Source organism: Ahaetulla prasina, chromosome 4 (assembly GCF_028640845.1).
Source record: "Ahaetulla prasina isolate Xishuangbanna chromosome 4, ASM2864084v1, whole genome shotgun sequence".
NCBI lineage: Eukaryota > Metazoa > Chordata > Lepidosauria > Squamata > Colubridae > Ahaetulla > Ahaetulla prasina.
The window spans coordinates 30,510,802-30,538,318 of NC_080542.1; the positions used below are offsets into that span (position 1 = coordinate 30,510,802).

General features: G+C 41.0%; 1 protein-coding gene across 10 annotated transcripts in view; it reads right to left on the reverse strand.

Moving 5' to 3' along the window:
• ARHGEF40 (Rho guanine nucleotide exchange factor 40) overlaps positions 1 to 26,709 on the reverse strand; it is a 43,501-nt gene extending 16,792 nt beyond the window's left edge. For 2 of the 10 annotated variants that reach the window (XM_058180871.1, XM_058180872.1), the window contains exons 1-8: positions 26,204 to 26,708; positions 21,307 to 21,371; positions 15,698 to 15,895; positions 12,495 to 14,262; positions 4,609 to 4,729; positions 2,430 to 2,535; positions 1,724 to 1,822; positions 123 to 239 (exon numbers count right to left, since the gene is read on the reverse strand). In XM_058180871.1, coding sequence (XP_058036854.1) covers positions 123 to 239; positions 1,724 to 1,822; positions 2,430 to 2,535; positions 4,609 to 4,729; positions 12,495 to 14,262; positions 15,698 to 15,895; positions 21,307 to 21,360 — 2,463 coding nt within the window. In that variant the 5' untranslated portion in view covers positions 21,361 to 21,371; positions 26,204 to 26,708. Of the gene's footprint in view, positions 1 to 122; positions 240 to 1,723; positions 1,823 to 2,429; positions 2,536 to 4,608; positions 4,730 to 12,494; positions 14,263 to 15,697; positions 15,896 to 21,306; positions 21,372 to 24,700; positions 24,819 to 25,874; positions 26,130 to 26,203 lie in introns of those variants that run through there. The other 8 variants (XM_058180864.1, XM_058180870.1, XM_058180866.1 and 5 more) reach the window with 7 other exon arrangements.
• Positions 26,710 to 27,517: the final 808 nt, after the last annotated feature.

Genomic DNA, 27,517 nt, shown 5'->3' on the forward strand with positions numbered 1-27,517 from the left:
TACGTATTCTTGAAGGAAAAAGGCAGGAAAGTTTCTTGCAGGAAATGAAGAAGGTTGCTCTAGTTGTCTGGATCAATTCTTTGTGCCAATATAAGGTCCACTCATTACTATTTTCCCCATACCTGATGTTCTCTAACCCATCTGGGTGGCGAGTAGCTCAGAGTCCCACCTAGTCCTGGGGTCAGCTGATCCAAGGCCACATAGTGTGGAAGTTCATGCAGCAAAAGAAGCCGGATTTCCTATAGAATAAGGAGATTGAATCAGATACAAAGAATTCCCAAATTCTTTTCAATAATATCCAATATCTTGTCATCACTCTTCCTTACCTCAGCCATGAACCCTAGGTCAAGGCTAGACCTAAAGTGATGTTAGAAATAGTTAGTAACTCATCATAACCTTTGAAGGACAAAAATACACAATGAAATGTTTATTTTGTCCAGAAAAAAATGTCTTTCTTCTTTGTGCAGCAACTTGCATAATAGAAATAATACTTCTTTTCTCCTCACCGCTAACTCTTAATATTCTAATATTATTTGCATGCATGCATTTTTTGCTATATCCTCCAAATTGTTTAAGGGAGTAGATACACAAGTCTATCAATCCATTGATTTCATCTAGGAATGTATTAAATAAATTATATACAGGGACCCTATGAGCTAAATTTGGTTAACACCCAGCTCATACAGTTCAGTCTAGATCAGGGGTCTCCAACTTTGGCAGCTTTAAGCCTGGAGGAGTTAAAGTCCGCCAGACTTAAAGTTGCCAAGGTTGGAAACCCCTGGTCTAGAGAATGCCCAGAACATAAGCTCCTCCTTCTCGTATCATTAGGTTTCAGTGATTTCAGCCAAAAACTTACGAGCCCTAAAGCATAAAACAATACATTGTATAGCTTTTTCTTCATTATCAGATAAAAGCATTATTGACTAATGTCTCAACTGGATAGAAAGGTAGAGCTAAACAAACAGTAAATGGCATCTCAGATGGCCAAGAGTTTGTAAGTTTCTCTTATCAGTCCAGTTTTTCTATAATGGACTTGACTTGATAGTTAACACGTGGATGGATTTACACCATGCCAAAGCATGTATTAATCAAAATTATTGGAAAAAAACCTACAGTTAGCTAGGACTGCACAACATGCTAAACCAAGGGTATCCAACCCTTGGACCATGATCCGGTACGAAGACACGTCTCATTCGGAACCAGATTGCACAAGTGGCAAGTGATTGCACATGTGCATGTAGTTCCACTTGCACGTGGGGGGCAAGTGCATGAAGTTCCATTTGCATGAGTGGTGGGCAAATGTCGCTTGTGCAAATGGAGCTACATGCATGCACACACTTGCCCACCGCTCATGCAGAACCATCCTCTTTCTCCCGTCACCACCACTAGTCCGCAAAGCCAGAAAGTTTGGGGACCACTGTAGTAAACCTTTAGCCACTGTTTGTACCAAACTCTAAATTAAAACCCAATCAAACCATATCACAGTTTAGGAAAATGTGTAATCCCACCCAGTGTTCTCAAACGACCATCCCATACATTTGATACATGTACAAAAAGGAGCAAAGTTTCAATCACTCAGTTTTGACTGCCATCTTGATTTTGATCAGGACTCCCTCATGCCTCTAACCATGATCTAGATATCTCCCACTGCCCTTATTCTCCCTTCTTCTTCAGGAAACTTTCTTTCAGGAAATAGTTTCCAATAGAAGCCCAGAGTTCTTACCACAGCAGGTTCTAAGGTCAGTTCCTCTTCATGGGGTACAAAACGATTATCAGATGGTAAGATCACCAGCAGCTGACTGATGGGAGTTGGTGTAGTCTCCTAAATAATAAAAGGTTTTGCTTCATGGGCTCATAAAAGTTGCATACAATAGTCAGAAGCAAAAGGGAGGGAATTCTGTTCTACAGTCCAGAAAATGGGGCATGGCAAGGTAGCAGAGCTACCTTGTCCTCCAATGTCTTGTTCTGGCTCACTGTTCATGTAAGTTCAGTCCCCCTCTCCCCACCCAGCTGGACTGCCAAGCTGCAAAGGTTAGGGACAACTGATCTAAGGCTTAGCTGTGGTTTCCATTATAAAACAATGAAAACTTTTGTGTTTTATTTCAGCTAGTACCATTTTGTTGCTTATTTTGATGATATAAATCATATCAAAATCACACTAATGTATACAGTTTATATTCCATCCCTCCTGAACATGAGATTTTTGTGACTGTGCATAAATCTTGCTCTTTATGTTCTTATTTTCAAGTTATTACAAATGTACTATTTTATTAAAATGATCAGCAGACCCTCAGGCTGCTTATTGAGGGCCAAGGGGAAAAACTTCAGGTTTCCAACTTCGGTGTCATTCATATGCATTGGGTTGCATCTCCCATCATCCCAATTAGAACTAAAGAGAGAAGGGAAAGGCAGCTGAATCAGGATGATACCTGGAATGCTTTTAATGCCGGGAGCAATACGGGGGCCTGGAAGGCCCAGTCATCCACATGGCTTAGATCCAACAGCACTGTCAGCCCAAGAATCTTTAGCTCTTGCCTGGAACATAGGTGAAAAAAACAAGATATATAGGGTTGCCTTTTCAGCATCAGGTTTTCCAGCTTGGCTTAACATAACACTCATCAAAAAGGCCAAATCATAGAAAAACTGGGCAAAATGGTTTGCTTTGAGGCATCTCTAAGAGCTTCTTTTTCTGCTAGCTTCACAACAATCCCACATTAGGCCCTAACTGTACCATTCTACAAAGACCCATACATTTCTTGTTTAATGTTTTAAGATGCTATTTTAGTTCTAATGATAAAACTGATGAAGAGACCCACTCCTCACTTAGCGATCAGTTCTCTCCCAACTATTAGGTCATTTAAAAAATTGGTTGCTAAGCAAACATATGACTGGGGGGGGAGGAGGAGAGGAGAGGAAAGAAGAAATTGAAAGAGATACTGTGAAGATTGCTGCTTGCTGCCATCTTATTCAAGCAAAATTGTCTTATACAGCTATGATGCCAGAGGTGGGTTCCAGCAGGTTTTGACCAGTTCTGGAGAACTGGTTACGGAAAGTAGGTCAGAGAACCGGTAAATACCACCTGACTGCCCCTGCCCCCATCTATTCTCTGCCTCCTGAGTCCCAGCTAATCGGGAAATGGGATTTTGAAGTAACCTTCCCCTGGAGTAGGGAGGGAATGGAGATTTTACAGTATCCTTCCCCTGCTACGCCTACCAAGCCACACCCACTAAGCCATGCCATGCCCACCGAGTCACACCCATAGAACTGTTAGTAAAAAAATTTAAAACCCACCACTGTATGATACCATGATTCTCACTTGGTAATGTTTTGTTAGGTGTATAAAATTTTATCATAAATGCATGCAATGGTCAGAAAATGGATTTTTATTATGATTTATTACCACTGTATTTGTAAATGGCCACTAACTGAGGTAATCACTAAATAGGAAGTGTGTGTAATTATCAAACCTGTTACAAAGTTCAAAATCAACAGTTGCATATAGAATTACAATAAAGGTGATAATAAATATAGCAAATATGGGGTAAATCATAACAAATCAGAATTTTCACTCCAGTAACAAATACGGTAGCCAGTATTGTCCCTGAAATTTACAATAACCTTGAACATTATTGAGTATTACTATATCTATACTGTGGTTATTAATAATTCTGGGTTGTTCATTTGAAAAATTAAATGATTGCTATTATACTGTACTATATTATGCAACATAATCTGCTAAGAAACAGATAAATAAAAATTAAAACACCAGTTTATTTTAATTAATCTAAGATAGTGGGGCAACCTATGCAGAGGGAGAAGATTTAGCTCATTTTCATAGCTGCTGTATTCTACTAGCTTATGAATAACTTCTTCCAAGCAAGAAAGTTCAAAGGCATTTTTAGTATTTGGGGTCAAAATAATCATCCTTTGCAAACAAAATGCTTTTAAGTTAATTAGATTCTTAATGGCTTCCCATGGCAGCTTCCTGACAATTCTGATTTTATGAGAATTTCCTGAATTCTTCACCTGCCTCAATGAATTATTTCAGCCTTTTGGAAAGGAGCCTTGACTGCTTCATCTGAATGCACTTTGATATGTAGTAAAGCTACTGCATCGGTTAGGCTGACCTAGTGGGTTTTTAGCTGGATTTTGGCAAGGCACTTTCTGTAATAAACTAGTCAACTTTGCTGCCTGAGACAAGGGACAAAGAGCATTCTGATTAAGCAGGGAGCTAAGTATATCTCTTAGTTACAAATTAAAGCTAAAAGCCTTAAGACAAACAACACAGCAGCAGCCTCTTACTCTATAATATCTGGGCATTCCTCATTTACCACACCATCATCTCTGGCTTAGTAAATGCTAGAACATAGTAGAAGCAGATCAAAATATATTGTGAGTATCTTGTCATGATATGTGTGGCTTGAACTACTTTCATCTCTATTAACTCTGACATAGTAATAATAATGGCAAGAGAAGGTAATGAAGCCAGACTGCAATACAGTCACTGTCACTAAGACTCAGGAGGAGCAATTCTGGAAGAAGACAGAGCAGCATCCCAGCAATTGTTCCTTGAGGTTGTTATCTCATTTTGTCTAAATAATAGGTTACCTGAGAAGTGAGTGCATGTATCTTAAGGTATTAACCAGATCCTCTTGTCCTGGAGGTAATTCATCCTGAAGAGGCTGGGGCACTATGGTCAACAAGGAATGGCCAGCCTTGTCTATTCCTCCTGGTATGGAGAGAAACAGAAAGGAAAATATAAGCTATAAATCATAACTTTATTCCACATTGCAATGCTTCTGGCATCTACTCCAATAAACACAAAACATGAGTTGACTTTCCAGCTACCAAACCTCATAGATAGAGCCAAAACAATCTGAGTTCAGCAGCCATTCACATGACCAGTCTCAGATATTCAGAATTTGCAACGAAGGGGTGCATGGACAGAACCATGTTCCTACCAACCATACTTGATGAATTATGATCTCTAGTGCTTTAAAGGATTTAAACCACTTATAGGATTTTCTCTACTTCTCCAGAAATTGTCTTTGCTGGGTGCATCTGCAATTTCATCAGACTGCTAAAAACCACAAAAAGAATTGCACACCAAATGGAACAGCACCACATGGCCATTTATTTATATGACTTTATACCACCTTATAAAAAGTGTAATGCATATCTATCATACTCCATTAATAATATGGCTGAACCCTCCAAAGGAAAAAAAAACAATGAATTCCATTTGAATATTTATGCAACAGTCATAACTCAACATTTCTCTTCATTTGTTTTCCCCTGCCTTGGCTAGAAAAGTGGAACAGAGTGACTTCCAAGCTTTGTGGCATGAAATATGATTAATGTGAATAACCCATGACATTCTGACATTGGGCTATAATTCCCAACCTCATGACTACTGTACATCTGTCTTAAAAATATGTATTAAGGATATATTACGTGAATAATACAAACCCCTGATTTCCTTACAAAGTCAATACTAATTGCAGCACCAGCATTTTATAAGCATGTGGAAAGTTGAAATGCAATTACTTTCAAGAAGAAACAGAGGTTGGAATTTATATTTACGCAGATACAAAGCAGATGTGGAAGACAGATCTGAAGACAGACCACTGGAGTTCATAAGCTACATCAACCTATCAGACTAAAATAGATTGTGTCTGCATATGTGTGTCTGTATGTGTGTGTTCTACAGGAAGAACATCTGAGCTCATTTTCTCCATTAAAAAAAAACAACTGCTTCATATTCCAAATGATGTGTTGCTGGAAAAACACTGTAACTTCCCCCACAGATCCAGTATTCCATTTCCTACAACATATCATATTGCAGCAAATACAAAATACATAAATTTGGAATCTGGAAGAAGTTAACATAAGGTCATTTGCAGAGGAAAAATTCCCCATCTTCTCTTTCTGCCTACAGCTGATCCTAAAATCCTAAAAGTTTCAGGAGAAGATGAGGAACAATCAGGCATAAGGAATCGGGAGATGGGAGACTTGCTAGAAAGCAGAAATACCCTGAATCAGAATTCAATTTTATGTTAAAGTAGCTCAACAATATAAATGAAAGTTTTGTTACCAAGTGTTTGTGGGAAGATGGGTTACAAGGGAGAGGATAAGATGGAGGACATCTTCCCATTAATTGCCATAAGACTGCTGTCTTATCCCAATGGTATTATCCCATTGTGGTGGATCAGTTTCCATCATTCCAAGTCAGCAGATTCAATGATTAAAAAACAAATCTGTTTACAGCCATGTTTGTGTAGGATTGGAGGGAAAGAATGGTTATCTGGAAAGATTACTTGTAAGTATTGTTTATGTGCTATTCTTGCCATTTGTAATTGGATTGCGAGGGAGTCATATCATGATCATTTGATTAAAATTAATGCTGTTGACAAGACACTTCATTTCTTCTTTTCCAGCCCCTTCAGGTCTGCACGTGGCCTTGGTTTAATCTTATAAATTTTCTAAAAGCATTCAGATTTCACAATAGCAATTCTTTTCTTCATTGCAAAAAGAAAACTGACATTCCACCACAGTTGACATAAAGACTTCATCTCAACAGAAACCAATTAGATAAATGTAATCTCAGTTCAGCTACTCATGATGATATATAAATTCTTAACAAGGTTAAATGAAGACTGGGATATGCACTTTACATATATTTATATATAGGTGGGCACTGCAGGGCTGTAGGCAAGACAATGACAAATAAAAACATTCAGGAAGAAAGCAAAAGCACTTCTATACTATTGCTAAGAAAATGTTGTATGTTCATGTAGTCACCACAAATCAAGCTTAACTCAAGGGCAACTCTATCTTTCAAAAAATTTAATCAATGTTAACATAAACAAAATGTCATAGCTAAACATGTTGTACAGCCTAGCATGTTTATGTGTTTTATGACTCATGATTTTGTGAGTTAATCTGGGATTCAGGATAAGTGAGTTTGAGATCAATCTACAATGTGTGGAATTTGCCATATAAATACCAGAAAGTTCACTACCCTCTCACAGGTTGGGTTTCTGATGACAATTAAAGATAGACATCTGCACTGTGAAAAATTTTCACATTTACAGGCATGTGTGTGCTTTGGCACTACCTTAAGCCTAAACTTTGATTGCACAATTTTAGGCTTGCAAGCAAATCAGCATATATGCAACTGAATACAATGATCTCTACAGCATAGAAGTCTACACTATATACAGGTATCTCTGTGGCGATTCTAAGTTATCTAAGTCATAGTTGTCTCAAAGGTGCTTTTTCAAAATGCAACTGGACTGGGGTTTTTTCCTTGAGGAAGATGTTTTGCTTCTCATCCAAAAAGCTTCTTCAGTTCTGACTGAATGGTGGAGAATGAAAGGATTTATATTCCTTGCAGTTATCTAGTCGTTAGCATTTTTTAATAAAGTTGTTGAAGCTACTTGAGGCACAGATAAACAAACTTCCAGGTGAGCTCAACTACTCTCAGAAGGTGCTAATGACCAGATGACTGCAAGGAATATAAATTCATTCTCCACCATTCAATCAGAATTAGTTTCCTGGATGAGAAGCAAAGCATTTTCCTCAAAGGAAAAAAAAAACACTAGTTGCCTTTAAAAAAAGCTCCTTTGAGATACGTACACAGATGTCATTTCTAATCTGATATCAGAGCTGTGATTTATGGAGAAACAGGATAGCTCTCTTCTGCTTGTGTGATGAATTGTATAAGTTTTTTAAAAAAATAATGCCTCAGTAGTTTCAAATACCACTAGTTCCATGTTATCCATTTTCCTTTGGTCTGTTCTGAAATTATCCTATGCTGGAAGAAGCAACCACCCACAATCCTTTTGCAACTGAACATATAGGTGACAACAAATGGGAACTAAATTGTAAAACAACTGAAAGGCAACAGATTATTTACTTGTAACCTGCATAAACAGTGTGCATCAACTCTTTTCAAATGACTGCAGTATTTCAAAGGGAGCAAAAAAAGAGATACAGTCACAAGGGAATCCAAGAATTATATCCAAAGGTTCCTTCCTCCAATGGAAAAAGTCTTCAACTGATAGAAAAGATCCTTTTGTCAGAGGAAGTCAACCTTTGGATCTAATCCCAAATGTCTCAAACACTTCAGTTGAAAGGAAATGGCATTTCCCTCTCCAATTTAGAAGGTTCTTAAAAGGTATTATGGAAAAAAGGTCAATCAGGGGTTATAATCATTGATAAATAAATGTTATCTCCATTATATACTGTTCTTTTGAATAGCAGATTCTGAGGATTACTGTTAAATATGATTTCTAATTTAGAGCTTCTATTTATCTAATCATCACTATCATCTAACTGAACCATTTCCAAACAGGTGTCCTTCAATTGCAAAGGAAATTCTAGGGGATGTAGCTCAAATACATTTGGAAGACATTCAAAACGCTGTTCTACCAGAAAGGAGATCTGTGTGAAAAAGCATGCAGACAAGAGATTGAGATTTAGCTAGTATCAACCGTTGATTTCTAAGCATAAGAAATACAAAGCATAGATCACCTAATGTCTATATTTTAGTACAGTAACGTGTGGTATAGCCAGATAAACTATAGTTTGTTCTAAATCTGGTTCTATGCATATATCTATACATATCCACCTATGCAAGCACTAAATAGTTCCCGTTTTGCGTGTATTTATAAATGGTCACTCAAGCAGGGCCTGACCTAATCACCTAAAAGAATAACAGAGTTGGAAGGGACCTTGGAAGTCTTCTAGTACAATCGTCTTCTGAAGCAGTAGACCCTATATCATTCCAGACAAGTGGCTGTCCAGTCTCTTAAAAACGTCCAATGATGGAGCGTCCACAATTTCTGAAGGAAAGTCATTTCTCTAGCTAATGAGGCTAGATTGGCAATAGAACACTGAACTAAATCAAGCATTAGTTCGTTCCAACTGGGCTGTTTTTAGTATTGCTACGGCATCTCCCAGACCAAAATAGAGAGGATGAAAAGAATTGGAAAATTCTGCAGAAAATAATGACTATCAGAGTCTCCTTCTTTAAAAAATATGATCTCTCTGGCAAGTTGAACCAGGCCGCAATGAACAGGAATCTGTTCATCTCTCCTTGTGGACCTTCTAGGGCAGGGGTGTCCAAACCTGGTCTCTTTAAGACTTGTGGACTTCAATTCCCAGAGTTCCTCAGCCAGCTTTGCTGGCTGAGGGACTCTGGGAGTTGAAGTCCACAAGTCTTAAAGAGACCAAGTTTGGACACCCCTGTTCTAGGGATATCATACTGGGTATTACTACAGATGATCTTCATTTAACAACCACATCTGAACTCACAACAGTGTTGAATGAGTGGTAGTTACAACCAGTCCTCATATTTATGCCAGCTGCAGTGTCCCTATGGTTACCTGCTCACATTTGCAATATTCTTTGCCAACCTGTTACAAGCAGAGTCAATGCCAGCAAGAATTTACAAAATTTTTAACATCATCACTTAACAAATTAATCATTTGCTTAATGATGAGAACAGGAAGTGCGAGAATTTCCACTGCCAAGCAGCATGGTCATGTTGTTACACTTTATGATTCTGTCACTTAGTGATGGAAATTCTGACCTCAATTACTGTTGTTTAAGTGAGGACTACATGTATATCCAGGCTTTAGGGGTGATGTCCATAAAACTGAAGGACTCTAGTAGGTGACATTGACTTTTTGGAAATGGATTCACCAGCCTGGTGCTTTCTTTTCGAAGTTTCTTCCATTCTCTTATTTATTTTCCCTTTATTTCTAAATCTCTCTTTGTTTACACTTTCCATGTAGTACCCCAGTCCCCCCAGGGAAGCCTGCCTCCTGTTTTGAAAGCCAGAGGCCTTCAGTAACATGATCAGGCGCTGGTGTCATTCTGGGTTGTGTTTGGTGGCTTGAGGCAAGAGAGTGGTTTCTGCAGACTGTTGTGATGTGGCGAGGACCCAGGCTTGCCTCACTCAGTCCTCGTGATGCTTAGTAAGATGGCAAAAATGTTTGCTAAAGGACAAGTTTGTTGGAAGAGCCTGCAGAGACTCATTTTGTAATGTTGATATTCACAGGAAAGTTTTGGGCTGCAATCTGAAGCCATGGTTTGTTGAGCTAAGTTCATAATTCATAAAGTTTACATCAACTATATATATAAATATATAGTTACATAAACTATATATATATAAAATTTTCTGCTTACGTCATGTTGCTGGAATTGCAACCTGGATTGCCCCCAAGTTATTTTACTGCTCACGATGCAAAATACAAATGGTTGATTGCACCATTACAGAAGTAATTACCCCCTGTATGTTGCACCTGAACTATAACTCCCAGTATCCTTCCCTTCTGGTCATGCTGTTTGGAGTCACAGCTCACAACATTCCCAGGAATACAAGGCAGAATCCACTGGAGTGTCGCCCTGCACAAACTCCACTGGTAGGAACTAAAACTGAATAATGCATTTACACATCATTAATATCAGCAAAAAAATATTTCTTGCAGTGCCATTTTTGTGCCCCTTGCCCAAAAGAAAACTATGATTAATATCATGCAAAATCTGTTTCTCCATTGTCTTTACCCATCGTATCATGAAGTTATCCCATTAACTTCACTCCAGTTGGTCAATGTTTCTTAATTGTGACATCAAGTTTAACCCTACGTAATGGAGCAGAGGGGCAGACAGCAGAGGGCTAATTTGCCTTTAAAAGTCAAAGAAAATAAGCATGTTGGGGACAAAAACTGTTCCGTACTCAGTATTTTGAAATACACAATAACCAAAGCGGGCAAAAAATAATGAAAAAAGTGAAGATACTTGTTAGGGAGAGGCATTAATACTCTCTAAACAGCAAATGCAGAATGATGCTGTGCTATTTATAGTAGAGATGATCTAGACCAAGGCCCACGGGCCAGATCTGGTCTGCAGGGTGCTTTGATCTGGCTCGCAGGTCTATCCTAGAAACACCATGCACCCCTCCCGAGCTCCGTTTTCACTGGCAGAGGATTGCAGGAGGCCACTGCAGCCGAAAATGGAGCTCTTGAGCCCATTTTCACTGGCAGAGCGTTTGGCCCATCACAGCCCCACCCCCTACTGAGTGATATTGAGCTGGCCACGCCCATCCCAGCCACGCCCCCACCCCGAAGTCAAACACAACCCTGATGAAGCCCTCAATGAAATTGAGTTTGACACCCCTGATCTGCACTGGCTACCTGTGGCCTTCCGGGTGCGCTTCAAGGTTTTGGTGACCACCTTTAAAGCGCTCCATGGCATAGGGCCGGGTTATCTACGGGACCGCCTACTGCGACCAGATACCTCTCACCGACCCATGCGCTCTCACAGAGAGGGACTCCTCAGGGTGCCGTCAGCTAGGCAGTGTCGTTTGGCGACGCCCAGGGGAAGGGCCTTCTGTGGGGCTCCACCCTCTGGAACGAACTCCCCCCAGGACTCCGTCAACTTCCTGACCTTCGAACCTTCCGTCGCGAGCTCAAGACACATTTATTCATCTGTGCAGGACTGGCTTAGATTTTAAATTTAGAGGGGTTTTAAATTGATTTTAATATTTATATTTTATATTTATATTTCTATTTTTAATAATTCGGGCGCTAGAATAAGTTTTTTAAGGATTATTTTAATTTGTATATTGATGTTTTATATGCCTGTGAACCGCCCTGAGTCCTTTGGGAGATAGGGCGGTATATAAATTCGAATAATAAATAAAATAAATAAATAAATCTAGACATAACATCCATTAGAAGGAAACTGCTGAGTGTCCCACACACTCTGAAGCATCTGTCTATCCTCTGAATCCAAAGTACTGCACACCCTACTGATTTGCCTAAAGCTAACTAGCTTTAGGCAAATTAGCAAGTTAACTATTTTGTGAAATCGAGAGATGTGAAAATCATAAGACAGTAGACGAAAAGTGTCATGATGCAAACCCCACAGATCTGAACTTTCTTTAGAGATCAGGGCTTGCAAAACAATCCTTTGTCTGCGATCTTGCTGCTTTTGATCTCCTTAAGATGCTGCTAGTGGAACCCCCTGCAATAGTCACCAACTTGGATGTGTCAACTACAGATCTCATCATTCCCTAAGTTAGTTATGCACAATGTTGGTTTGATGAATGTTAGGTGCAGTCCTGCACATCTGAATGCCATCATGTCAAGGGAAACTGATAAACAAGCCTCAGGTTCCATCATAACTTATTCTGACTCTACACTGCCATACTGTTGTGGATAATCATCAAAGCACTAGAGAAGCATTCATCAAGCTGGAGCTCTCCAGATGTATTGGATTTAGAATTTTCAGAATTTCCTATCAGATAATTATTGGCCACACTGGCTAGGAATATTCTTGGAAGAGTAATTCAACAATTGAGATATCCAGATCAGGAAATGCCACATTAGAGATTAAATTTTCTAATATTTCTTTTTGAAGATTTATTACAAGGGAAAAACAAATCAACTTCAACATCTCCAGATGATTATCACTTGATGACTTACCTGTCAGAGCAAAAACTCCTGATTGAAGAAGGTTCCAGTTTACAGATTCCCCAAGACGAGCCACCATGGGTAAAAGGGAATTTTGTATTTCCCCAGGACCCTGATCAGCTGCTATGCCTGTGGCCTCTTCTTTCCCATCAACACTTGCTAATTCATTCTTACTTGGCAAGTCAGTAAGCCCTGGTTCTTTGCTGTCGAGACCCTCTTCCACCATACACTGGTCTTCAGGAATCTCCACTTCTTTTTCTTGGACGCTCACGTCCTCAGTACCAATTCTTGATTCACTAGTGTTGGGTTTAGCATTTGGCTCTTCCGTGTTAAGTTTTGGGCCTTCCATGTTTCCTTCCCCAGAGCTGCCTTCATTGTCACCAATGGTACATTTTCCTATGGTGTCTTCTGGCTCTGTAGCACCAGCAATACAGTCTCCAGTGCTGACAGCCAAGTCACCATTGTTGACTCCTTCCCCTCCAGTTTCAAAGCTTTGGTTTCCTGCAATTCTATCTTTCTCTTGGGTGTCATCACACTCTGGGGCATCATCGCACTCTGTGATATCAACACAGGGTACTTTGATGCTGTCTGGATCTCTGATATTAACACAAACACTTCCGGTCCCAGAAACCTGTTCTCCTGGATTCGTGTAGGTCTCCTCCTTTTCAGCACCTGCTTTAAGATCAGAACTTTCTGTTTCTTGGTTAGCAGAATCTGACCCCTGTTTAATCCGACCACCAGCTCCTTTCCCACCACCTTTCTTTTTCCTCCGGTTTCCCTTGCTGGTACGTTTTGGAGTTGCTAAAGCTGGAGAATGGCTTTCCTTGCTACTCTCCTTAGGAGGAGTTGGATCTCGGTGAATGGATTCAAGCAATTCTTCTTTCCCCAGAGCTGTGTCTTCAACAACACCATCACTACTATTCAGAATGGGTGATGGTTTTGTTTCAATGGGATCTAGGTTTTCCTCCAGTTGTTTAGGATTTAAGTACCCAACTGCTCCGGGACTTTCTAAGACTGGGTCCAAAGCTGGGCTAGAATTTGGTCTCAGCTGAGCTACCTTCTCATCCTGGTTTCCCTTCTCTTGGCTAGACTTCTCTGCCTCCTCAGTTTTGCAAGCCTGTCGCAAAGCAAAGTTCTCCCCGCAGCCCGACTTATGATGGAGCCAGGCTCGGTGGCGCCGGTTCCTATTTTTGCTATGTCCCTTGCGAGCAGGCATTGTCTGAATCTGGGCAGTGCAAGGTTGTGGGATTCTGGGTGCTTGATGCAAAGTGGGGCTGACCTCCAAGAGGTGAACGTACTCTCCCTCAGATTCCCGGTTCTCTCCGCCAGAATGACGTCCGTCACCAGGACTCCTTGCCCCCAGGACCTCAGGACTCAAATCTGTAGGGCAGTGCTGCCCCACAATAAATCCGTCTTTGTGCACAAATTGAGGATACACAAGCTCAGCCCAAGGCAAGCTCAGCACTTTTTCTCCAGCTGCCAGCAAGCAGCGTTCCAGACGCCCTACTCTACGTTCTTTGTTGATGCCATTAAGCCATTCAATGGTGAAAAGGAATCGATAGGAGTCAGGAGACACAGGCAACTCCTGCACTCCCCGGCCCTCCAGTGAGAGGCATTTCAGGACTAGGCGGGGAGCACATTCCCGGTGAGGCACCACTTGCAAGTAGAAATCCCCGGGACTCAAGTGTTGCCACGGCAAGGAACCCAGCTGGACGAAGACTTTTTCATGAAGGCAAAGGGGCCAACCTTCATGGCAAAAGACGAAGCCGCTATACTGAGCCTGAGAAAGAGGGAAAGAGAGAAGAGGAGAAAGGGAATTCAGCTAGATGTTATATTAAGAAATACAGAATACTGGACCTATATACAGGTAGTCCTCGACTTACAACAGTTCATTTAGTGATTGCTTGAAGTTACAACAGCTCCGAAAAAAGTGACTTATGATCATTTTTCACACTTATGACCGTTGCAGCATCCCCAGGGTCACGTGATTTACATTCGGATGGTTGACAACTGCTTCATGTTTATGACGATTGCAATGTCCCAGGGTCATGTGATCATCTTTTGTGACCTTCTGATAAGCAGTCAACGGGGAAGCCAGATTCACTTAACAGCCGGATTACAATTTTGACAACTGCAGTGATTCACTTAACAAATGTGGCAAGAAAAGTCGTAAAATGAGGCAAAACTCACTTAACAAATTTCTCACTTAGCAACAAAAATTTTGAGCTCAATTGTGGTCTTAAGTCGAGGACTACCTGTATACAATACCAATACTGCATTAATGGGTAGTATATCATTCTTTTTGTTCCAACCATGTAGAAACAACAAGCATCTCGCAGCTTAGCTCAGTTCTGGCATTTCACCACAATGAAGAATTTGATTAGAATTCTGCACAAAAACTAAAATTGCCAGATAAGAGGAGGACAAGAGTGTGGAAGGGATGGGAATCTAGTTTACATAACATTTTTTAAAACTCTCCAATCAAAGAATGTTGACATCTATGTATCCCACCCAAAATCCACTTTGCTAATACTTGCTTGCCATATAAGTTTACTTATGAAGGAGTTACTATAAGAAAATGTGGGACTATGATACACTTGACTTACTACCTTGACTTACTACCAGTCATTTAGCAAGCTATGACAAATTCGAAAAATGTTACTCACATTTACAACCAGTTACAGCACATGATCACATTTTTCAATTTTATTTTTTTTTGTTTGTTTTTTTGCTGTTTGCAGCAAAATTGGATAAGCTGGATTTGGAGTTACTACCTCACGATTCACTTAGCAACTATGGTGACTCACTTACTGACCATCATAAAAATGATCATAAAATCAAGTCTAGTCGCATAGTAACTCAACAATTTAAAAACAAAATTCTGGGCTCAACTGTGGCCATAAGTCAAGTGTTAACTACAGAATTAAAATTTTAAAAATACCCAGGAACTAAAGAAAAATTTCCTATATTTAAATTTAGATTAGAGAAGCTGTGGCCTTCCAGGTATTGGATAACATTTATGGGAATTGATGGGGGATGGAATTCAACACCCACTGGAAGGCCACCGATGTCCTAACTAACTCTCACACAGAGAGCCAGTATGGGATTCTGGCACCAGCACAGATTATTTCTCTATTGCCCAACACTGCCAAGCTAGATTTCCTGTTCAGAAGTACTCCAGACAAACAGAGAGCCAAACCGAAGCAGGAGCTCACACAGGCTTCACTCTGGATGCGAGCCAAGATGTGCTTGGCAGGAACAAGGAAGTCAAGGGTGTAGCGCAGTGCATCGTGTTGGTACGTCCGCTCCAGCACTTCGAAGACCTGACTCAGAAGAGTGGGGGCCGTGGCTTCGAAAGGAGGGTACAAGGCAGCCAGTGTGCTCTGGACACATTCTTCCACAGGCTCAGGTTCCTGAAAAAACAAAGAATATGTAAGGCGGGGGGGGGACATGAGCCTCCAAGAGCCTTTCACCAGCTCATCCAATCCCCCTGAAGCTATGCAATGAAATAAGTTCCAAAGAATTTGCAACTGTCCCCTCCTTGCCCCAATGCAATGAATGCTCCATGCGGTTTTGTGATTTCTATATACCTCATACCTCGTGATGCTGCCCTAGGACTAGGACCTCTTGCCTTCAACCCTTTTCTATTTGATGTCCTTTCATTGCCTTGCTCAGCCAATTAAAGGGAAGAGCCAGGTTGTTATGGTTACCTGCAGCAATGAGCAACTGGTCACATTTTATGCTTGGAGGAAGACCACTGCCCCCTAGTGATGTGTCAAAAAGAACAAGGGGCAGCCAGGAAATTGCTCAGGGCAATGTGCACAGAGACCGGCAGTGTGTAAAAAGAGCAGAGGGCATGAGGGGGCAGCAAGAATGAAACGGGTTTGGAAAGGCGCCAAGGAGTATGGAGAGCAGAGGTTCCATCTGGAATACATTAGCAGCTGTGAGCTCATTCTTTCCGCAGCTCCACCCAGCAAAGGAAATTGGGGGGAGGAGAGAGAGGGAGGGAGAAGAGGGGGAAGACAGAGGGAGGGAGGGGGGAGAGGGGGAAGACAGAGGGAGGGAGGGGGAAGAGGGGGGAGAGAGGGCAGGAGGCTGAATATAAAAGGAGGGGACAACAGCAAGAGAAACAGCCATTGTGCCTTAAACCTACCAGTGTACCTACTGAAGAGTCACAATCATTTTTTTTCACTAGCATTTCCTGGATTCAAATCTCACGCTGGAAGACGCTGCAGGAAAATCACAAGAACTGTGCATCCTTACCTTACTTCTGGGCCCAGATTATATAATTTTATTAAATATTTTTTGATTGCTTCTTTGTTCTTGAGCATTCCAAAAGCTACAAAGTTAGGCTGGACTTTGATGTGATGATTAGACAAAGAAAATCTTATTAAACTAAGGGCATGAAAATGTGTGGTTGTCTTTTGTAGCAATTATACTTCCAAAAGCTCCTTTGAGAGAAGGAAGCAAAATCACTGTTAGTCTTGACTTACTTTGCACTTTTTACTATTATCTGGTGAAACTTCCTGATGGTGAATAGAATGGAAAGTATGGAGTCATTTTGCAGGAGCAGTCCTTTCTTTACGTCCATTATTTCAACACCTAACCTAATATCCGTCAGGCAAGGCTTTTAAAAAATTACAAAAAATTTAAAGGACCCTTTACTTTAATAGTAGAACTAGTTTCGCCATTAGGAAATTTCGTAGTAAGAGAGCAACTTCAAGCAACTGATTTGAATTTTTTTAAAACTCGGCTCATTTAAATATTTTTGTTATGTACTATTTTGTTTAGGGGAGGAAGGAATGCTTGTTATTATTCTGCCATGTTTTTAGAAATAACATAACCATTCTTGAGTAATTAAGCACCCTATTTGGTGAAAGAAGGAAGTGCCATTATTCTTATGTCTTAGGCTACAAAATGCAAATGTCCAGCCTTGTATGAGAGTCTGTAGTATTTTAATACCAGCACTTTCCAAAATAAGAAATCTTGATCTAAAATTCAGTTTGAATGTCCTTTCATCTATCAGAGATAAATAGAGGCTCCTTAACCTCTGCTTACAGAAGTTACAGGCAGGTATAACAGGGATATGCAGAAATAAAAACAGCATTTAGTGGATTCAAGCCAATAATTCAGGTATCTGGAAAACCCAGTAATATTCCTGAAACAAATGTAGTCCTGTTGGCTGTAAGGGGGAAAAAAAATCTGTAATAAATATTTTATTATTAAACCAATTGAATCTGTACAAACTAGCATGCTTGAGTCAACTCAAGTTTCAGAAATAATGAGCAAGCTTTCAAATTTCAAGAACTTTTTCTTGAAATTTCTTGAGTGATTAAAAAACATTGGAGGTAACAGTATGGCCCAGTGACGGTTAACCTTTTCGGCACTGAGTCCGAAACCGGAGAGCCGGAACCCGGAGGAGAGAAGCTGACTGATGTGCATGCATGTGGCAGCCAGCTGCTCTTCTGGGTTCCGGAGCGCACATGGGGCCAGACAGCTGGTCCAGCCCGCATGTGCACTGGCCAGCTGCTATTTTTCTGGTTCCGGCACGCCAGCTGATCTTTGCATGAAGACCAGCTTGCCGGCATGTACGCATGTGCCAGAACCCGGAAGAGAGCAGCTGGCAATGGGCACGTGCCCACAGAGAGGGCTCTGCGTGCCACCTCTGTCACGCATGCCATAGGTTTGTCATCGTGGGTGTGGCCAATGTTTAAGCCATGTCTACACAGGAAGGTACGGTATTTAATGCAGCCTAACCTACTTTTGACATGGCTTAAACATCATCAGCTACAAGTTTTCTTCCAGTTCTACTGGTGTCCTTGTGTTTTAACTTCTGATGAAGAATCTGAGAATTTGCACGCTACAGGCAGTCCTCAATTTACACCACAATTGGGATCAATTCAATGAATCATGCGGCCACTGAGCGTGAGGTCATTAAGTGAATCCAGCTTCCCCCATTGACTTTGCTTATCAGAAGCCATTGGAAAGGTTCCAAATGACCCAGGGATGCTGCAGCCTTCATAAATACATGATGGTTGCCAAGGACTCCAATTGCGATCACATGTCTGGGGGGATGCTGCAATAGTTGTAAGTGCGAGGACCTGTCATACTTTTTTTCAGTGCCACTGTAAAAACTTTGAACAATGGCTAAATGAATGGTCGTTAAGTCAGGGACTGAATGTATTTTGTCAACCCTTGAATTGGCCTAATGCAGACTTTGCTGTTCCCAATTAGACAGCTCTGTTCTTGATACAGAAAGCTCTTGAAGAAACTTCTGCCATTTCAGATTGTTTAACTGGAAGGCAAGGCGATACTCCAGCACTTTTACATGTAAAACAGGTGCTGTGCCCTGGGGGGAGGGAAGTCCTTTCCCCAAGAGCCCTCCCCTCTACACACACCACACACACACACACAAACACACACACACACACACAGGCAAGGGGTCCTCTTCCCACAAAGAAGTTCAAAGTCAAGAACCTGGTTGCTTTCCTGGGATTCTCCCTCCCCTAACCGAAACTTGAGTCGAAAGAAACTATTTTGTAAAAAAAAAAAGGTGTAGGCACCAAGGTCCCAAATTCCACTACCACCACCCTGGCCCAATGTACACGCAAACATCTCTCTTTTGCCACTTTCTAGCAAGGGGGAAAGAAAATACAGACTTGCAGTCAGCAAGCTTGAGTTTATATCCCTGACAGGAAGAGGCAATTCCCCTCCCCTCCCCTTCAGACCCAGACACTGGCAGGAAGAGCGGGAAGGCCCCTTCTTGGCTCTGGGTCCTGGAGAGTGTGCAAGGCAGACAGATCCACGTGAGAAGCGTGGCTGATGGAAACACAGACAGATCTTCCCCAAGCATTACTGCCAATATCCAGCCCCCATTCACTCACACACAGAGAAACAGATTCTCTGTATTTCCATCTGCTATTACCAGTGATTATTCCCACCCGAGTGAATATCTTGGCAGGCAAAAGATACTACCCCTGCAGAGGAGAAAAGTTCTGTGAAGCCCCAAGATGTGCAGAATTAAATTTCTGGTGGGGGTAGAGATGGGGGGGCAGGGGACAGATTAGGACTAAATATGCTCAGTAGCCCCAAATGTTGGTGAATTATTGATAGGAGACTGAAAACTGGAGAAGGAGAATAGAACGAAATATTCAAGCACAGAAGGGATCCCTATGTCAAATGGCAGATCTCACCAGAAAGCCATGCCCAAAGAGTTTTCCTTTTATATCCTGGACAAAGTTTTGGAGGGGGAAGCCTACAGATGATTTTCTTACCTGATCCACTGTACATACTAAATAGATTTAATTGATTAATTAGGTATCTATGCTGCCTTTCCTCCAGGAGCTCAAGGAAATATACGCAACTCAGCCACCACCGATTTTTTCCTTATAACAACCCTAAGAGGTAGTTTGGGCTATGAGAGTTTCTAATCCCAAGTCACCTGATGAACTTCCATTCCTGAGGATGGTGGATGAGAACCTGGCTTTCTCTGAAGTTTCTCAAGGACCTGAGTCCACTATACCAGCGGCCACCAACTGGTGGTCCGTGGACCACTGGTGGTCTGCAACAAAATTTTGGTGGTCCACAGAAAAATTATTTGCATTTTTTTATATTACACCAAGTCAAGAGTCCTCAAACTATGGTCCCTGGCCGGATACGTATAATAAACCTTTGTGTTGCTGCAGAGAGTCTCCCCTTTCAGGGACTTTTTGTGTAGGTTGGAGGGGTGCAGAAATTCCGACTCGGGGTCTGCTTCAGCCTCCTGGTGCAGTGCTTTGGGCGAAGGCTGGAGGGAACCATCGCTGGTGGCAAGGAGCCAGAGGGCTTTGTTCCAGTGGGACTGCATCATGGCCTGGAACTGGGTGACAATCTCAGTCTGCTGAGTCTCTAGGCGCAGGTGCCTACCTGGCCTTGCACTCCTGCAGGTCTTTCTCTGCTTGGAAAGCCTATGCTCGTAGTCCTGAGTGAGGTGCTTCTGCTGAGCTTCCTCCTCAGTCAGATCCAATTCAAACTGAGCCAGCTGTTTTGCCAATTCTTTCTCGTGGTGGCTGCTTAGCACCAAGAACTGTTTCCTGTTGAGGTCCCAAGGAGCCCGGGCGAGGAGGCGAGGAGTGGCTGGCAGGGGAGGGGTGAGTAGAGACCAGCGAGGCACCCCTCGATGTGAGTGACGTTGAGTTGGCCATTGAGTTGGTCATGCCCACCCAGTCACATGACCATCTAGCCACGCCCACCCAGCCGGTCATTAGGCAGATCATATTAGTGATCCGTGGGATTTAAAATTATGAATTTAGTGGTCCCTGAGGTCCAAAAGGTTGGGGACCTCTGCACTATACCACACAGACTTATTTTTTATTAGGGTAGTGTCATTATAGCAGCTAACGTTTGAATGACACAGGACCCTCCTGCCTGCCTTCCTGGAAAAAAGGCAGCTACAAAATATACAATGGGCAGCTACAAAATACAAAATGAAATGCTTGATGAAAAGAAAATAGCTTTTGCCGAAAGCAACTGTCTTATTTTAGAATAATTATACTGGAATCATGGCCACACACAGGCATACATATTTCTGTCAGTATGATTATTAATATAAGTCAAACTAGCTTCTCCACACACGCCTGCGACATGAGGACTGATCTGAAGTCATATTTTAACTTGCAGGCTTGATTCATAATTGTTGGAGATTGTTCAAAGGTATTTTACTGTTTGAAATGAAGGACAAAAAGGCATTTTCCTAATTCCGCATACAGACATTCTTTGACAGCCATCCTGGGAGGCAGTTTTATCAAAGAGAAAAACAATTGCTGAGTTTGCACAATATATTTACCCATGCTGAACTTATCCATGGTTTGCTCACCAATTCAAAGGACCGGATTTCCATAACATGCTTGTCTGGAAAGTAATCATACGGATCATCATTGCACAATCTGCTAGGTTAAACTATGGTTGCTTTGTATTTATACAGCTCAGTGTGCTATGCACGGCCACAAAATGCTCCAAATCCAAGAAGCATGTTTTTCAACTAGTTCTCTTCTAATTTATAATCCAACTTAGACGCTACAATGTAATGTCTCTTATACTGGCAAAAGGTTAACCAGCTAACCGTATGGCACTTGACAATAGGATGACATTTGCTGTCTTCCAAATGTCACTGAAATGTATGTACTGTAATAAATATTGAAGGATGCTGTTCAATAACTTCTGGATAACCACCAGTTCCCAATAACAATAGCACTTAGACTTATCTACCACTTCAGAGTGCTTTACAGCCTTCTCTAAGCAGTTTACAGAGTCAGCATATTGCCCCCAACAATCTTGGTCCCCATTTTACCCACCTCGTAAAGGCTGAGTCAACCTTGAGCCATTCAATGTTAACCAACCAATGTTAACCAACACATTGTCCTTCTCCAGCAATGATTCTGAGACATCAGGGTTAACCTTTCCCATAACAATGAAAGTTACCAATTACTGTGTAACAGGTAACAGTAACAGAGTTGGAAGGTAGCTTGGAGGTCATCTAGTCCAACCCCCTGCTCACGCAGGAGACCTATACTAAGGATTCGAACCACCGAACTGCCGACCTTTCTGATCGACAAGCTCAGTGACTTGGCCACTGAGCCATCATAAAAGTGGTTCTCAGCTTACAGCCATTTGTTTAGTTACCAACTGAAGTTATGATGCTGATGAAAAATTGACTAATGATAAATCCCAGTACTTAAAGCTATCACTCAATTCTCATGGTCATGTGATCAAAATTCAGGGGTTTGGCAATCAGCATATATTTATGAGCATCATAGGGTTGATTAGATTGCCTTTGCGTTCTTCCCAGGCAGTTTCCAAAAGCAAAGTCAATGGGGAAAGTTGGATTCGCTTAACAACTGAGGAAAAAAGGTCATAAAATCAGATGTGACTCACTTAACGACCACCTCCCTTAGCAATGGGAGTTCCTCTCCCAATTGTGGTCATAAGTCAAAGACCCCCTGCAGCCAACTTCCCCTTCATTAAATTAAAAGGGGGGGATACATCTTTAGTGTGGTTCCTAGAATATTCAAAAGCATTACCTCAACAATCTTCACAAGAAGTCTTTTCAATTATTATTCCCATGACACATAAAGAGGAGAGGCTGAGAGAGCCTCTTAATTAAAATGGCTTGCTAGTTAACTTAGTTCACCACTTTACCTCACTCAGTACTTCGTACAGTATATTAATTTGACACTGATGAAAAATCACACACATAACCATTGAAAAATCGCACTGCCGGTTTGCTAAAGAAATATCAGATTACTTCAGATTTGTAAAGTTTACTTTGGGTTGTTTTGTTTTTTTAAAGAAAATACCCAAGACCCAGGTACAAAACACATGTACTTAAAAAGAAGATTTTTGTGTCCACAAATTGATTACAGAACTGAATTCTGTTTAACATCCTGCCACATACCCACAAAAATGTGTTTCTGATTATTTCCAACTTAGTTCACTGTAGTTTAAAGTACGCGGAGTCTATTTTGTTTCTGCAAATCAGAAATTCTCTCTCAGAGGTCCATTTCTACCACCCATTTCTCAAGCTTAATACCATTTCAAGCACAGTAACAATTTTCAGTGGGGTAAATGTTGCTGGATGATGCAAAACTGCTCAAAGCATGATGAGCCTTCACTTTTCAGATCATTGATCTTTTTTAAGAACTACCTGGTTTAATCAGATCAGGATTCTATGCCTGCATTTGGTTCTTAAAAGCAATAAAATCTTAAGCCCAGAGAATGACAGTAGAATGAGCAAGTGGGTATCTTAATTTGTATTAATACCAAAAAATGTATCTTTCATTTGATTTAAAAGTTGCAAACTATTCTTTTTATAAATCAGACTGAGCTTATTTAGCTTCCTAGCCTCACTCTAAGCAACTTTCTTCTTACTCATAAATACTGGCTACTGTTCTAAACAGAAATTATTTAAATTGCTTATTTCCACTGGCCTGGAGCTCAAAAAACACTGTAGGTTGTCAGCCAGATGTCCAGGTAAAAACAATTTCTTTCCACTCTTATGAATGCTATATGTATTGCTGGTAAATCGTATTTGATTTTATGAATTTGCTTTGCAAATGTTTCTTAGAATGCAACAAATTTTACAAATCTAAAATCATGTTTATTTTTAATTATTTATTATTAAAAAGATATCCCCAATGAAGAGTACCTTTGCTATTAATGCAACAGTAATCTGGGTTAACATACGCAACAGGATCTGTCATTTTTTCTTTAAATTACTCTTTCTTTCCAAATATATTTCTCACTCATCTTTGGAAAGTGTCACCTTAAACTCAAAATTGTGGTTGGGGTATTCATGCACCGTTGGTTGTCCTGATTATACTTCTGCAAATGTTTGCATACTCAGAAATGGTTTCCATGGTAAAAAAGAAACCTTGAAAAATTACCTATGAACTGACCTAGTTGAATAATTGTAGTATTTTTTTCCTTAATAAATCTCCACAATAAATTCAATCCCTTAGATACTTTGGGTTGAAGTTAAGAATTGCCACAATAATGGCCAAAATATGCACAAAATCATTGGAAATTCTTTTATATCTGGCCAAATATAGAGTAGGTTCATGCATTACACTGAATGTTTTGTTCAGTTTGGACTTAGCATTCTGCAAAATAGGCAAGCTTCAGTATATCATGGTATAGCAAACCATGTGCTTATGCAACAAGTATGCACCAAGACAAATTCCTTGTGTGTCCAATCACACTTGGCCAATAAAAATTCTATTCTATTCTATTCTAATCACATTTTGGCTAAATATATGTTAACCCAGATTATTAGTTTATTCAGTGTTGTCTTTCCTGACTTGAAATAGCATTCTCAAACCTCAGATATACATATTGCTTTTTCGATGGGTTATTCTCTGCTCCTTGGTTGCAACTTGGCCCTTTCTTCCTTCAAGGCCTATGCTCTGCCTCAGTTGTGGTTTTGTTTTTGACACCTCAAGCATTGAAACAAGGTGCAGTCCTGTATAAGTCTATGAGCACAGCCTAAGCACACAAGTCACAATATAGATAGCTGTACTGTCAGTGTGCCTAGCTAACCAAAAAGAATTTGGCTACTAAACATGTGGAAGAAAACTGAAGCCCTTCTTCAATAGTTAGCAGCTTGGTCTATGCATATTGGGGTAAAGGGAGAACAAACTGGAGACAAAGCGACTGAAAACATTCTTGATCCATTTTCCACCAACCATTTCCGGGGTTCTAGCTCTCTCCCCAAAAGATTTTCTTTTCCATCACTATTAGGCCCCAAGATTATCTCATCCATGCACTCCAGTTCCCAGAACTGGGAAAACAGCTGATGGGGATCTGTAACAAAGAAGTACCAAATGAGGGGGAAGAAAAAATGTTTCTGTTTTGCTTCCAAAATACTCATTTGAGACAATTTATGTCTTTTCCAGCAATTTGTTCCTTTTTTAAAAAATACTGAATGAAAACTAACTTCACCTCTGGATCAATCTTCTTGTAATTTTTTTCAACAGGAGTTAGAGGCAGCTGCAAACCTGATTTGTTTGTGTCCTTCAATTTTTGGAATTGATAAGTTTTTCACCTTTCCCTAAACCATACAGTTTTATCTACATCCTGAAGGGCTTAAAATTATTATGTTTAAACCATCCAACTTTAGTTCAACTAAAAGAATAGCCTGGTCAAGACTCAGTAGTGAGATCACCAGAGTAAAATCCAGCTTTTCAAATGCTTGACTTATCCCACTCTTCCAAAACAGAAAATAATTTTTTTTTCTTCATGAATGTAATCAATAAACTTAAGGATGTTGTTAAGGGACAGGGGAGGAAAACACAAAGCCAAATGAAAAACAAAGCAAAACCCAGCATTAAATCAAATCAGACAGTGTGGTATTTAAAGGGGAGGGAGAGAAACAGACTCAGATCCATGAGCTCACTGCCGTCTGAAGGCAGTCATTATCTTTCTGCTCAATCTACCTCATAGGGTTGTTGTTGGGAAAGATAAAAAGAAGAAAAGCCGTAGGAAACATGCCACTTTGAGCTTCCAAAGTACAGACAGAACATAAAGGCAACAGACAAATAATAAATATAGATTATATTAGATTTCATCTGATACTAAAAGCTATAGAAACACAAAGATATTGGTTGATAATCACCATAGTGTGAAGAAAGAGCTTTAAACCAGCTCAAAAATTATACTTCTGTATTCTGTGTTAATTAATCCGTGGTCATTTCTAATTCCCTATTCAGAACTACAAAAGACAGTCTGGGCTTCATCTTTTCATTCATATAAGCCTGTTCTGGGGGGGGGGAAGGGGGGGGCAATTCTTTGACTATTCTGATGAAAGAGCAGAATTGCTACCATCCGCTTGAGCCTGTTCCATCACTAGCCTTTACTTACAATTAAATATGGTTAATTAATCTTCGGCGGTGTATTTCGCCAAGATAACTCCCTTCAATTCCCTTAGGAGCTAATGGTTTCTTACAACAGCCGAGCCTAGAACACCCGCCCCGCGTCTCCATTCCACACCAACGATGTCCCACAGCTCTTGTCCAGCACTCGTCTCAGTCCTTGAAGGTGACCAGGCAGAATTCCTTTCCCATATCTGCCCTCCCCATAACAAGGCATCACAATGCCCACCTCTTTGCGATAGCCAGCAGACCGCGTTACCTTCCCCCCAACCCGCACTCCCCCTCTGCCCGGGGAAATCGCGCAAAAGCTCAACTCACCATGGCGCAGTCAGGCGGACGCACAGACGGGACGGGCTCGCTTGATCTGTGGCTGCCGCCTCCAGTCGAGATTCCGCGCGTTGCGTCCCCCACCCCGCCTCGGCCTGCTAGCCCAGCCTGGAGCCACCCCCTGGCAAAAATCCCGGCCCCCGACGCCGCGGCTGCCTACAGCTGCAGTCCCTGCCGGAGCCCCGGCAAGGGCACGTGGAGGCGCGACTGCGGCAGCAAGAGTGAATGGGGAAAAGAGAGGAGGGGGAATCAGACTCGGACGTCGCTTCTGCTCTCCGCCTCCTACAAGTATCCTTGAGAAGGAGAGCCGCGAGTCCTTCGAGAAGATCTCAGCTCGATTGCGAGCCGCCACTCCAGACGGTTCACTCGGAGGTAGTTAGGAGAGTGCCTCTGAGCTTGTGCAGAGTGCATTTCTCTCGGATCAGAGAAAATTATGATCCACACTTCCGTGTTCGGCAAGCAAGATTAAAAGACTTGCATCATGCCAGGCGGATTACATTCTGGCAATTTTTTGAAACCCAAACTTTGTTTTCTCTGTGAAAGAAATATAAAAAAATGTTTTAAGTAAACTATATCTTTGGAGAGTCGGTGTGGTGCAGTAATTAGAGGATTGAATTAGGAGAGGAAGCTAAATCTCCACCTTGTTGCAGTCAATGACTGGGCTCTCACAACTTAACCTGGTTACTTAATTCATTTTGTGAGTTTCTGCAATGAATCGTAACTCAACTCAAGCCAAACCTAACCTTAGTAATTAAAACACCTGAAGTGCACACATATAGCACCTCTAAAGCAGCAGCCAGGCCTTTATATCAGCTGGTTGTGAGCAAAATCGTGAGGACAAACTGATTGTTTTGTCAGGAGCTTACTGTGAATTTAGTCTTTCTGGTTTCTAAACTACTATTGTTAAGATGTGTGATCTAAAAAAAATTTTTTTTTGTGAATACCACCAAAACTATGATTTAGATTATTGTGTAACAAAACCAATATCTCTCAGTCTAATCTGTATTTTGCAAAGATGTTGAGAGGATATAGAGAGCAGAACTGTGTAGTCTGTATTTAGTTCTTAGAAGAGATATGAAATATAAATGTAATCATAAAGAAATGTTCTTAAGTGGAGCTACTTTGAAAATTGCTGGTTTCTGTTGCTTTTAGGTAGTGTTTGAATTACTGTATGCCAGAGGTGGCCGTCTCCTTGGTTACCGTTGTTAGAAGACTGGGCAGCATGTAAAAAAGGACAGGTTACTGCACCTTTAATAGTTGTGTTAGGAACACCTTAATAGTTAGGAACACACTAATAGTTGTGTT